Source organism: Chelonoidis abingdonii, chromosome 4 (genome assembly GCF_003597395.2).
Source record: "Chelonoidis abingdonii isolate Lonesome George chromosome 4, CheloAbing_2.0, whole genome shotgun sequence".
NCBI classification, from domain to species: Eukaryota; Metazoa; Chordata; order Testudines; family Testudinidae; genus Chelonoidis; species Chelonoidis abingdonii.
The window spans coordinates 121,320,205-121,333,902 of record NC_133772.1 but is presented as its reverse complement, the minus strand read 5'-3'; the positions used below and the strand labels follow the sequence as shown (position 1 = coordinate 121,333,902).

The 13,698-nt window shown below is 43.8% G+C and overlaps 1 protein-coding gene across 6 annotated transcripts in view; it reads right to left on the bottom strand.

Moving 5' to 3' along the window:
* Positions 1-13,698, bottom strand: part of TDP1 (tyrosyl-DNA phosphodiesterase 1) — a 112,061-nt gene that overhangs the window by 33,316 nt on the left and 65,047 nt on the right. For all 6 annotated transcript variants that reach the window (XR_012655827.1, XR_004374227.2, XM_075065631.1 and 3 more), the window contains one exon: positions 12,122-12,224. Coding sequence is in view for 4 of the 6 variants with exons in the window: in XM_075065631.1 (XP_074921732.1) it covers positions 12,122-12,224 (103 nt within the window). In the remaining 2 variants the exon portion in view is untranslated. The remainder of the gene's footprint in view (positions 1-12,121; positions 12,225-13,698) is intronic.

Genomic DNA, 13,698 nt, shown 5'->3' with positions numbered 1-13,698 from the left:
GAATACAACCAAAAAACATAAAAGCCTATAATTTTTTCTACCTGTACTTACAATTGGAAACAGAAGATTAGAATATAGAAAGAAACCTCTCATCAGCTAGAGACAGACAAAAGACTCAGACCCCGAAAAATTTTTCCATCCCTGACTTTTGAACAACCCCTTTTCCTGATTGTCTCTGTCAGGTGTTGTTCCCTTTTACCCTTTACAGGTGTAAACAGAAACATTAACCTTGAGCTATCTATTTATGAACCGCCCCTCAAATCACAGACAGTGGGAAACTTCACTGCGGTGATTTCTTTCTAGAAACTTAGAGCTAAACAGATTAATAAAACACATGCACCTTTACATATACTACTAAGTATGTAACTACAAAGCTCCTACGTCTCTTAAGGACAAGTTTTTAACCAGCGTATTCCGGGAAAACTCTCACGGGAGAGTGCATCAGCTACTTTGTTTGAAGCTTCCTGAAATCGTGTTGAATTTCAAATCAAAATCTTGGAGAGCTAAACTCCAACGAGAAGTTTCTTGTTGTTCCCTTTGCCTGTATGAAGCCACTTTAGCGCAGCATGGCCAGTTTGTAGCTGAACCGCCGTCCAAAACGTATGGGCGTAGCTTTTCCAGGGCGTACACATGGCGTAGCATTCCTTTTCACTGACTGACGCAGTGACTTTCCCTCTCAGACAGTTTATTGCGAGAAACACGACAGGATGGAAGTTGTGATCCGGTCCTTCCGCATGAGAACTGCTCCTAACCCCGCTCAGGCATCGGTGGTTACTAGGAATGGTTTGTCAAAGTCTGGGGCCCTTAGCACAGGGTCAGACGTGAGCGTCGGCCTTAAGTTGCGGTAAAGGCCTCCTGACACCATCCGCTCGATTTAACTGTATTTGGCTGGGTCTTTTTGCCGTCGGTCATGTGCTGCGATTTGGCTGTAGTGGGTACAAATCGCCTGTAGTACCCGGCCAAGCCTAGAAGGATTGGACCTTTTCTTTGACTTTGGGACAGGCCACTTTTTGATACATCCCCTTGGCCTGTAGGGTTAATGGTTCCCGACCCACCTGGTGCCAGGTAAGTCACTCTGTTTTGGCCGATTTGACGACTTTTGGCCTAACAGTTACTCTCGCCTGCCCGATACGGTCAAAGACCTTTTCCAGGTGTTCTAGGTGTTTCGGCCAGGAGTTGAAAAAAATGGCAACATCATCGAGGTAGGCAACTGCATATTCTCCCAGTCTGCTAGTAGACAACTACCAGCCTCTGGAAGGTGCAGTGCATTTGGCAGTCCCGAGGAAGAACATTAAATTCAATACACCCCCTGCATGGTGTGACGAATGCTGACCTTCCTGGCCGGTTCATCTAGCGTACTTGCCAGTACCCCGTTGGTTAAGTCTATTGTAGAGATGAACTGGGCACGTCCCAACTTTTCCAATAGCTCATCGGTGTGTGGCACTGGATAGTTGTCTGAAACGAGTTACCGCACTTAACTTACGGTAGTCCACGCAAAAGCGTATTTCCCCATCTGGTTTGGGTACCAGACCCACTGGAGCGAGTAAGCTGAGATGTGCAAGATGGAATGTAGGAATGCTGACTGGAAGAAGCTGATTGGTCCTCTGGTCAGGTGTTTGGTTCCCTTTGTTAACCCTTTACAGGTGAAAGAAATATTAACCTTTAGCTATCTATTTATGACACCAAGTTATGTAACGGACTAGAAGAACATAAGGGAGAGAAGACCATCTATAGACTCATCAAGGTAAGAGAAAATGATGAGGGATGTGAATGAGTTCGTTAACATTAGACATGAATATGGTGCATTGCAAATGAATGGTGAATCAATCAACAAAGTTTGGAGTGACTATTTGGAAGAGTGATGAATGAGGAGAATCCAAGGGAGGAATTAAGAACATAAGCTAAACCAGGGCATGATATACTGCATACAGGAAGAAGGCACTTAGGAAAAATGACAACAGAGGAAGTATCTGGGCCAAATGAAGTACCAGTGGTTATAGTGAAGTAATTGGGAGGGAAAGGCATTAAGTATCTTACAAGTCTGTACAACGGTATTCTCAAGAAAGGAAAAATGCCAGATGAATGCTGTTAAAGTCTTGTGGAGCCTATTTTTAAACACAAAGGAGATAACTTAGATAATATTTTTACCTCAAGGGTTTCATCTCGAGGCCAAAAGACCAAAAACATCGAGACACTTGATCAGGGCCTTGGATAGGGCAAGAGACTACTTATACTTACTACACTGTGTGCTAATTATTGCCCAATTAAGCAGTCACCACATGCTATGAAAGTACAGGGGAAGATTCCTGAAAAGTAAAGTACTGCATAGGATGGTTGAAACTTGGAAGAGTCAGTACAGATTCATGCCAGGAAGGAGTATAATTGATGCCATATTTGCTCTACAAATTCTCATGGAGAAGTTCAAAGAACATGGACAGCAACTGGGTATGGTCTTTGTGGACCTGAAGGTGTACAACAGCGTACCATGAGAACTAGTTTGGTGGAGCCAGAGACAGACGTGCGCCAAAATGTCCAGTGAACATTGGTCTGCATCAGGAATCAGCATAGAGCCCTGTTTTGTTTGCTGTTAAGGATATATGTGGGAGTACAGAATGAGAGCTGCTTTGAAACATGCTGTTCGCTGATGACTTAGTGATATGTGTGGAAGATTGTGAGACTCTATGAACTAAGCCAACTATGAACAGTGGCAACCTGGTTTTGAGTGCGCTGCATTAAGAATGAATATTGGTATGATAAAGGCCATGATTACTGAGGGAGGAGGTTTCACCATAAAGGCTATCACAGGCAGAGCACAGCTGCTTCTACAGAGTCTCTAATTATCTATTTTAGTTTCTTCTAAATCAGTGGTTTTCAACCCGGCGTCCCTGGGCTATGTCTAAGGGGTCCACGAAAGGTTGCTGTTAACATAGAACAGTGGTTTTCAACCTATGGTCTGCAGACTGCTGGGGACCCACAGACTATGTCTAAGCTTTCCAAAGGGGTCCACAATGCCATTTGAAAATTTTTAGGGTCCACAAATCAAAAAAAAAAAAAAAAAAAGATTGAAAACCACTATTCTATTGCATTCACCACTGAAATTCTAAGGGTCAATCTTCGTTCTATAGATGAACCTGAATGCTTGTAAAAGCACCTGGAAAAAAAGAGGGAGAACCGGCATAATTAGGTACCCTTAGGGACAGCTAAGAAGAGGAGAGATTTGTTCTCAGGGAGTCTAGCTACCAATGGAACAATTAATTGTTTCTCATGTAAACAAATGCTGCAGTTACCATTAAGAAGTTGAGCAACTGTGAATAGGAGGGCTGGAGGTCTATGAGATACTCTTATCAATATGTGGTCCACATTATGAAAGAGTCTTAGAGTCTCCAGATCTAGACAATTTATTCTAGGGCTCTGTGCAGGAAATCCAGGGACAAGAAAGGAGCAGAAACAGAAAATACATATAATTCACTTGTTGGGAGTCAGTTGGCTTCTTAAGAATTTATCAGATGTATCCACTGGCTGTTTCACAACCAGTAGCATAGATATCAGGTCCTTATGGGTACATTTAACTTAACAGATAAGCGTATAATTTGTAAATAATGCATTCTCTCATGTCACTTTAAGAACAAAAAGTACATACAGTTCAAAAAGCTGATAAGTCATTTATTTAAGAATAAGCACAACCTGGATCAAATAATAGCTTTGAAAGTTCAATCTACAGATTTTTTTTTTCTTATTGCTACAGATTTTAGCGTTTAAAAATGTCTAGCATTTCAGAGAGAAAAGGAAATGAAAATAGATAACATTAAAATCATTTAAACCCAGGAATTTTTATACAAAGCAACTGTAATAATGAAGCAAGTATTAGATGTATGTACTTCTTGGCCTGGTCAGCTCAGAATGCTCATAGTGGACTACAGGTCTAGCTGCATCTACATTGACACACAAATACATAGCAAATCTCAGTAAAACCATCCGTCCTGGAGTGTGAGACTGCACACCAATATATTCACTCTGCCAGAACATACACAGAGAAAACCAAAACAAAAGGATGGAAAAGGAAGCTCTCTGAATTTACTCATAGGAAATGTTTTTGTTTTACATCCATTTTAAGCATGCTTTTCAACATACAGTCAAACTAGAACGTTTTATGAAAAGTATGATGTATTCGAAGTGGATACTCTTCATATCTAATGTTGCTGTTAGCTCTAGGTGAACAGTCTCATAATTCTAGAATGACAATCAGCCAAAAATTAATCCAATGGACACTACTCTTGTCAAATAAAATAAAACAGGCCAAACTCTCTGACTCAATACTTGAGAAAAACTCAGAGTCATGATATCACCTGCCATGTTCCAGGTGGGCCTTGAGTGGTTGATTGGAGGAAAGGCTTTGAGCAGGGCCAACTGCTTCAAGCCAGGAACCTTATAAAAAAGCAGCTGTTGTGAACCAAGGACAAGCAAACCAAGGGAGTTTGCCTGGGAGTTCGCTTGGGAAGGGCAGGAGAGGGAGACAGGTGGTTCCCACAAAGTGGAGGTTTTTTTGGCCTTTCAGGCTTTTGTGAGCAGTAAATACAACATCTCAGGCGGTTCTTAGAAGGAAGACATTATGCATAGTGAGCGATCAGCTGTTGTGACCTGCACAGGATGTATCACGTTTGTCTTTCTCCCAGAGGACAGAAGTGACTTTGTCTGTATGAAGTGAAAGCTGGTCTCCATATTGGAAGAGAAGGTTAAAGGACTAGAGACCTAGGTATCAACCCTGCGTTGCATCAGAGAAAATTAAGACTTTCTGGATAGAAGTCAGCATTTGGTACGGCAGACACAGCTGCTGAAGAATCAGAGAGAGCAGCACAGAAGGGGGAAGAAGATTGGCAGCATGTGACCTCTAGAAGAAGAAAGAGGAGCATCCATGTACCAGCAATGCAGACAGAGGTAAGAAACCGTTTTCAGGCTCTCTGCACAGTACTACAGTGGAGAATGGTTTGGAAGACTCATCTGAGGGAAGAGATCAGAAGGAGACCACACTGACCAGAAGGCATGGAATGCACTGTCTCAGGGGGTTCCACGACCACCACTCCCAAGAGCGGGAGATGGGTGGTGGTGGTTGGGGACTCCCTCCTAAGGGGGACGGAGTCAATCTGCAGTCCAGACTGGGAAACTTGAGAAGCATGCTGCTTGCCTGGAGCTAGAATTCAGGATCTGATGGAGTGTCTGCCAAGACTGCTCAAGCCCTCGGACTGCTACCCCTTCCTACTTCTCCACATGGACACCAATGACACTGCCAAGAATGACCTTGAGCAGGTCACTGCAGACTATGTGGCTCTGGGAAGAAGCATAAAGAAGTCTGAGGTGCAAGTCATGTTCTTGTCCATTCTCTCTGTTGAAGGAAAAGGCCCAGGTAGGGGCCATCGAATTGTGGAGGTAAATGTGTGGTTATGCAGGTGGTGTCAGAGAGAGGGCTTTGGATTCTTCGACCATAGGATGTTATTCCAGCAAGGAGGATTGCTAGGAAGAGATAGAATCCACCTAATGAAGAGAGGGAAGAGCATCTTTGCAGGCTGGCTTGCTAACTTAGTGAGGTAGGCTTTAAACTAGGTTCACTGGGGGATGGTGACCTAAGCCCAGAGGTAAGTGCGGAAGTGGGATACTGAAAGGAAACAAAAGGAGGAGGGCGCAACAGGGGAGGCCTCCTGATTCATACTGAGAAAATAGGGCAATCGCTAGTTATCTTAGATACCTGTACACGAATGCAAGAAGCCTGGGGGGAATCAAGCAGGAAGAACTGGAAGTCCTGGAACAGTCAAGGAACTATGATGTGATTGGAACAACAGAGACTTGATGGGGTAATTCACATGACTGGAGCACTGTCATGAATGGGTATGAACTGTTCAGGAAGGACAGGCGGGGATGAAAAGCTGAAGGAGTTGCACTATTTGTAAGAGAGTAGTACGATTGCTTATAGCTCCAGTATGAAACTGGAGAAAAGCCTGCTGAGAGTCTTTGGATTAAGTTTAGAGGTGAGAGTAACAAGGTTGATGTCATGGTGGGCGTCTGCTATCGATGACCAGACCAAGAAGATAAAGTAGACGAGGCTTTCTTCAGACAACTAACAGAAGTTTCCAGATCACAGGCCCTGGTTCTCATGGGGGACTTCAATCAACTTGACATCTGCTGGGAGAGCAATACAGCAGTGCACAGACAATCTGGAACGTTGTTGGAGAGTGTTGGGGACAACTTCCTGGTACAAGTGCTGGAGGAACCAAGTAGGGGAAGTGCTCCTCTTGACCTGCTGCTCCCAAACAAGAAAGAATTGGGAGGGAAAGTAGAAGAGGGTGGCAACCTGGGCTGCAGTGACCATTAGATGGTTTAATTCAGGATCCTGACAGAAGGAAGGAGAGCAGCAGAATACGGACCCTGGAGTTCAGAAAAAGAGACTTTGACTCCCTCAGGAAACTTATGGGCAGGATCTCCTGGGAGGCTAGTATGAGGGGGAAAAGGAGTCCAGGAGAGCTGGGTTTATTTTAAAGAAGCCTTATTGAGAGCGCAGGAACAAACCAACTTGATGTGCAGAAACAGAAAATATGGCAGGCGACCAACTTGGCTTAACAGAGAAATCTTTGGTGAGCTTAAACACAAAAAGGAAGCTTACAAGAAGTGGAAACTTGGACAGACCACTAGGGAGAAGTATAAAAATATTGCTCAAGCATGCACGGGTGTAATCAGGAAGGCCAAAGCACAGACAAGGTCAGCTCCTAGACTGCTGCACTGGGCAGCACAGTTTGGGGAGGAGGTGAGCAGCCCTCAGTGGTGAAAGAACAGGTTAAGGACTAACTAGAAAAGCTGGATATACACAAATCCGTGGGGCCAGATGCAATGCATCCAAGGGTGCTGAGGAAGTTGCTGATGTGAGTGCAGAGGAATTGGCCATTATCTCTGAAAACTCGTGGCTACTGGGGGAGGTCCTGGACGATTAGAAAAAGGCAAATGCAGTGACCATCTTTAAAAAATGGAAGAAGGAGAATCCAGGGAACTACAGATCATCCTCATCTCACTCCCTGAAAAAATCATGGAACAGGGTCCTCAAGAAATCCATATTGAAGCACTTGGAGGAGAGAGAAGTGATCAGGAACAATCAACATGGATTCACCAAGGGCAAGTCATGCCTGATCAACCTGATTGCCTTCTATGATGAGATAACTGGCTCTGTGGATACGGGGGAAGTGGCGGATGTGATATATCTTTACTTTAGCAAAGTTTTTGATACAGTCTCCCACATTTTTCTTGCCAGCAAGTTAAAAACATATGGATTGAATGAATGGACTATAAGGTGGCTAGAAAGCTGGTTAGTTGTTGGGCTCAATGAGTCGTGAGCAGTGGTTCATTGTCTAATTGGCAGCTGGTATCAAGCAGAATGCCCCTGGGGTCTGTGCTGGGGCTGGTTTTGTTCAACATCTTCATTAATGATCTGGATGATGGGATGGATTGCACTCTCAGCAAGTTTGTACTAAGCTGGGCAGAGAGTGAGATACGCTGACCTCCTACCATTGCTAGCATCAGTGAAGGAAACTCCCTCATGTCCAGACAGACCTCATGTCAATGATCCACTGTATTCTCCTCTTTCCTCCATGAAAACAAACAAAACAAAAAATTTCTACATGATAGGATTAGTGAGCAATTTTAGGGAAAATTTCCTAGCATAAACAGAGGCTCTGAGTTTCTGCAAATTCCGTGGGGTTCCTATTCTTATGTGAACAAACAGACTCACATATCCTCAACCTCCTGCCTGTTAATAAATTGTTTCTACCCTTCTGCAATGAATTAAAGCAGCCGGTGGAAAGAGAACACACTTATTTTACAGCTACTATTTCAAGCCCTGCGTCTGCAGCAGATATTGGAAACTAGTGTTGGGTGTTATGTTCACATTTGCAGGGTTTTCTTTGCAACTGTAAGGGCTACAGCCTTTTCAAAACAAGATATCACTTGGATTTTTCAGATTCTGAGGAAACTCATGGGACTGCCTCTTCTCAAGCAACAGGAGGTGGCCCCAACTTTTACTGAAGGGTTGGAAGGGACGTTGGCCTATCAGACTCCTCCTGTGGAAGATGAGTGATTTCTGGTTGGTTTAGTGTGGGTTTAAATCTGGTTTGTTTGAATAGGTTTCCTCTGTAATACTTTTTACTCTATTAATAAATATATGTGCTTGGAAAAGCTGTGTGGTCACTGCTAAATACCACTATAATTGTCCTCTCCATCACTCATGAAGGCGGGGGTTTGCCCCACACCCCTCAGCTCTTGGTCCTGCCTTCCCACTGGTTCCCCTTTCTTACAATCAAACTGACTGTGGGCAGCCCCTCCCTCTTCCTGGCTGCGAGCAAGTCAGGACGCTCCTCTGCAATAGGGGAGACAGTAACTAGCATAACTGGGTTGTATAATGGCAGACTCCCTTCCCTGCTGGCATGATGGACAGACGATGCGCCGGCCAAAGTTGAGTGGCGCTGCATCCTGGCACACGGGGTCCTGCTATTCCCTGTCTCTGCCTCCATTTTGCTCCCCCATAGACACAGGCTCCACCTCAAAGGGAGCCCATACACCAGGTTCCTCATGGTCACAGGTTCCAGCTCCATCCCACACCACCCAGCTCTGATTACGTCCCAAACATATTGGCATATGGAGGCACATGACTCTCCAAATTACACATGTGCAACGGATAGGGTTGTCAGCTAGTTATTATTGAGTGGCCCTGGGGAAACCAGTTTATTTCCACTTGTTACTCAAGTCATCAGATTCTGAAATAAGCATAGTCCCTTAGGCTGAGGGGACTTTTACTTCTGCTAGTCCCCACCTGTGTTTTTTTAACTATGTTTTTTAAGACTGGTAAATGCATATATGTGGCAAAGCAAGAAAACAGAGCAGGAATCCACTGCCTACCCATGCTGGCCTTTGTTCCTATCTGTAGTAGCTGAGTAGATCTGTGTTAATAACACAAAGAGATCTGTCCTTTAAATGCCTCACCACTGTCTCAAGTTAGCTCACTTTTGCTGGACAACAAAAGCCAGTTTGCCAGAACATTGTTCACTCCCTTGAGGTCAGGTGATGACAAAGTCATCAAATAAATCTTGACCCAGCTAGGCGATAGACATGAAGTGACTCAGGCAGAAACTATCATCAACAGGAAAAAAAAAAACTCATTTTAATAACTATTTCTTATAGAGTTTATTGAAGCCAAAACGATCACCCCTTCTAGTCAATTATGAGGTTTTCTTATTTCACAAGACAGCATTGTCACTAAATGTTCTGTTGTACATCAGGAGAAAAGCATCTGAAGGTGTTATTACGAGTCTTAGATAATTCATAAGGACTTCTGAGAGCAACATGTTTTGCTTCCCTATGATTTTAGTGATTAAAAAGATCAGGGCAATGCTGCCACCACTATTGGAAGTCACCCAGGACTTGCTTTCAATTGCTTAGTAAGTGTCAAGAGTGTGATGCAGCACTTCTCCCATGATAAAGAGCCACAGCAGGAAACTATCAATTCTACTGTAGCAATTAGAGACTGTACTTACCAAATTATTATGCATAAATATTTTCATAAAATCTCATTCTTTAAAAATGCTCTGTTGGTTGGTCATATACTGTCAAATTAAATGATGAAATTATGTGCTTGGTGGACATGATCTTCAAGGAATGAAGAGAAATTTTGTTCCCATGGAAGATACACCTAAGAATTTTTAGTCTATAAATTGTTTTCTCTGGCAGCCAGAGAATCATCTCCCTGAATAGGGATGAATTTTGTAGGCCTTTAGGCAGGAGGGAATTTGAATGCTTTCTGAACATAGACCAACTGTTGATGCTGCTCTCATTTTGATAGCAACAGATTCATGTAGCACTATCCAGCCTTTGAGGATTTGTTTTGTTTTCTACCTAGGAATTATTTTTAGCGTGCTCATCTACAGAAAAGTAGCACACAAAGCAGCAACAACATACTAATACTTTGCAATTATATTGCATTTTTACCTGTCTATCCTATCTCATAGAACTGGAAGGTACCCTGAAAGATCATTGAGTCCAGCCCCCTGCCTTCAGTAGCAGGACCAAGTACTGATTTTAACCCAGATCCCTAAGTGGCCCCCTCAAGGACTGAACTCACAACCCTGGGTTTATGCTCAAACCACTGCTCAAATGCTCAAACCACTGAGCTATCCCTCACCCCCCACCAAGATTTCACAAACTTTACAATCCTATCCCTGTTTTGCATGAGGAAACTGAGGTTCACACAGGTTAAAAGCCAAAATTTTGAAACACGTCTTCTCTAAATTTAGGTACCCACCAGTAGCGAAGCGGTGGGATACCCCACAGCCCCACTGAGAGACGAACCTCCCCTACCACCACCGTGGGTGGAGCCACTGGGTCCTACGCCCGCCCCTCAGAGGTCACGGCGCAGACCCGGAAGTATAAAAGCTCGCCTGCAGAGCTCAGTCGAGGCCCAGCCACTGCAGGGGCCAGACGTCTGCGGCTGTTGCCAGCCGGAGCCCACATCTGGCCAGCTGAGCCTGCCCCGCGCCCGCTACCCTGAGGAGGACTGGCTGAGCCTGCCCCGTGCCAGCTACCCAGAGGAGCTGCTGAGCCCACCCTCGAACACTTACCCAGAGGAACCAATGGTGTTTGAGACCGCCGGTGATGCTACGACGACTCAGGTACCCTACGACGCGGAGTGTGGAAGTAGCTCGGGGGCAGCCGACCCCAGTCTAGCTGCAACACTGCCAGAGCCAACAACAGTGTGTTGCGGCCAGGCTCCCCCCTGACAGCAGCGAGTCTCTACCGCTGCTACAGACCCGGGCTGGGACTCAGTGGAGTGGAAGGGCCTGCGTCCCCCATGCCACCCCACTCCGGAGTGGCAGACTCCTCCTTCCCCTGGCCTGAGGAGGCTGAAGCCTATGACTACTGCTCAGCCCTGCCTGAGGGCCTGAGCATTCTGACTCAGTGTCTGTTGCTCCACCCTGACCTAGGGCCTGGGCCGGCAGCGGACTACTGACTCAGCCCCGCCCCGGGGTCTGAACCCCCCTAACTGAGTGGGCGTTGTTCCCCATGACAGCAGAGCCACCGGCCAGCGAACTAGAGTGAGGCGGTGAGATACCCCACAGCCCCGCTGAGGGACAAACCGTGGCTGAGCCGCACTACACCACCAGAGATAGCTAAGTCTTGATTGACAGAGGTGATAAGTACATGCAACTTCTACTGACTTCAACTGGATTTGTGCATGCCTAATCTCTCTGAAAAAATCAGACCATATATGTTAAGGTAACTAAAAACTAAGATATGCAAATTTAGTGGATATACTTGAACATTTTTGCCTATTTGCCCTACAATGAGCCAAGAAGCAGAGTAAGAAAGGAACCCAAGCCTCCTAACTCTCAGTACTCTGCTCTATTCCTTCCCCTCATATTATCTCTCAGAACAGAGATTTTATCTACTGAGCATATCCAGTAGTAATGCTTCAACTTTCCAATTTTGCCTTTGATAACTAGATTTACAAAGTAGTGACTCTGGGAAAGGGCAAGGTGGAACTGTCCAATGGCCATCATCAGTGGATTTCAGGAAAGTGAGTGATCTGAGGGGATTAGATATTTTATTTTCAGCTCCAAATGACAATTTGTGTGTGGCAAAATAGGCTTCTCCATTTCTGAACCCACAGGACATTGTACTCAACAAAATGGATGCAGCAACAGATCTTAAAAGTAGAGGTTAATTAGCTCTGAAACTATGACAACACATTTCTGCTGAGTTACGCAGAGTCTCAGTCCAGACTCAGAGCACAGCTAGCAAAAGATTCTGACTCTTATCCATAAAGTATTGCATATTACTGTATTTACCATAAGGAGACTATGAAAACCTGTTTAGGTACCAAATTTCTGCTTGATGTATAGGTAAACATATGGGTTCTCTTTAAAACATTAAGTTCTATAACTTAAAAAACTATAAACCTCTCCCTCAAAAATAATTAAACAAAAGAAATAATAAACAAGTATAAAGTGGGACAGAATAATGCCCTTTTTGTAAGATATCAGCATCTGCAGACTGTCACAGTATCTAGTCTTTCGTTGCTGAATTATGAACTTACAAATGCTGAAGGTAGAAAAAGGACTCCAAGTTCATATGAACGAATCATCAGTTGCGTGCCGTTTTTCTCTAGAGCTCCCCAGGCAGCTTTGGAAAGATTGGCACTGCAAAGAGACAGACAGCAGGTCAGTGTGGCACAATCTTCACAGCAGCAAAACACTCAAATACTACAGCTGCAACAACAATGTACTTGAATTAGAAGTAAAACCTTTCCCCAATCAGAAAGTCCTTTCACAAAGAGAATAAATAGGGCCTTGTTCCTCATTACTATTCCCTCAGTGCAGTGGGGAACTGTGTAAGTGCCACATAACAGGGCAGTCATGCACTACATATATGGGTAAATACTATGTATTATGAAATTCAATCTGAATTTAGTATAGTTGATACTCCCAGATTCACAATGTGCAAATAACCAACTTCAGCCTTTGCATTATTGTTTGGGAACCTGAATAAGGAATCGTGACTAACCAACCACATTTGGCTTTTTCCTTATCTATCATCCTTGGAGATGAAAGAATCTCTTCCTAACTGGGATTATTTTACATTTCTTGAGACATTTATGAAAGAATATATATGGAAAATTAATAAAGCATAAGGCATTTTCCCTCATTGACATTTTCTCCTTTGATAAACTCCAGGAAGATTTATTACTTTATAAAACAAATTATTTTTAAAGCAAATGTTACATTATACTTTCAGCCCATAGTGTCCTTGCTCCCGTATCAGCCAGGGAATAGCTTTCAAATTGAATCTGAATCAAGAAAATATATGCGGTTCCATTATCAAAATTTGTTCACATTAAATTTGAACTGATAAACACATAGTAGATGCCTTCTAGCTGGGCGGGGAAGAGGGAGATTGATTTAGCATTAGTGATCTGAGTTGGCTGGATCAGTACCTAGTTTGGAACATAAGAGTTGACATATAGTGTCAAACCAATGGTATATCTAGCCCGGTAACCTGTCTGACAGTGGCAGTGCCAGAGCTTCATGAGGAGTTTACAGAAAAGGGCAGCTGAAGAATCCTCACTGAACAAGGAAGGAATTTTAAAAGCCATTATACAAAAACTGAAAACAAGTACTTCTCTAATATTTTGACCTCTAAGGATATAGACATAAATATTATGTATAAAATATGCTGACAAACATTAATCTGTTTTCTTCTATTAATCTATTATTCTTTTATCTTTGGGAAAATAGACTGTTTTCTTGAAGATAGGCTTGAGAAGGAATTTTATAGCTTGGGAAATGAGTAAATCATGTTTCATCTTTGAATATTTGTGCACGTGGATCCTCTCTTGATGCTCATCCATGTGAGACAGGATTCTTTTGGCCAGCAGAGTCCATTGGGGCCACACCCCTACAAGTCCTCACATCACCCCAGGGTATAAAAGGGCAGGTGCAGTCCCTACGGTCTCTCAGTTCTTTCTTACCACCCATGGCTGCACAACTGAACCGCTGCACTGTCCGCTTGCTCTCCTAGCAACCAATAAAGAAAGAAAAACTAAACCACTGTGCTGAAAATCCACCGACTAAATCTTGCCCCTCATATGACATTTCTATACTACTAAGTGATGGG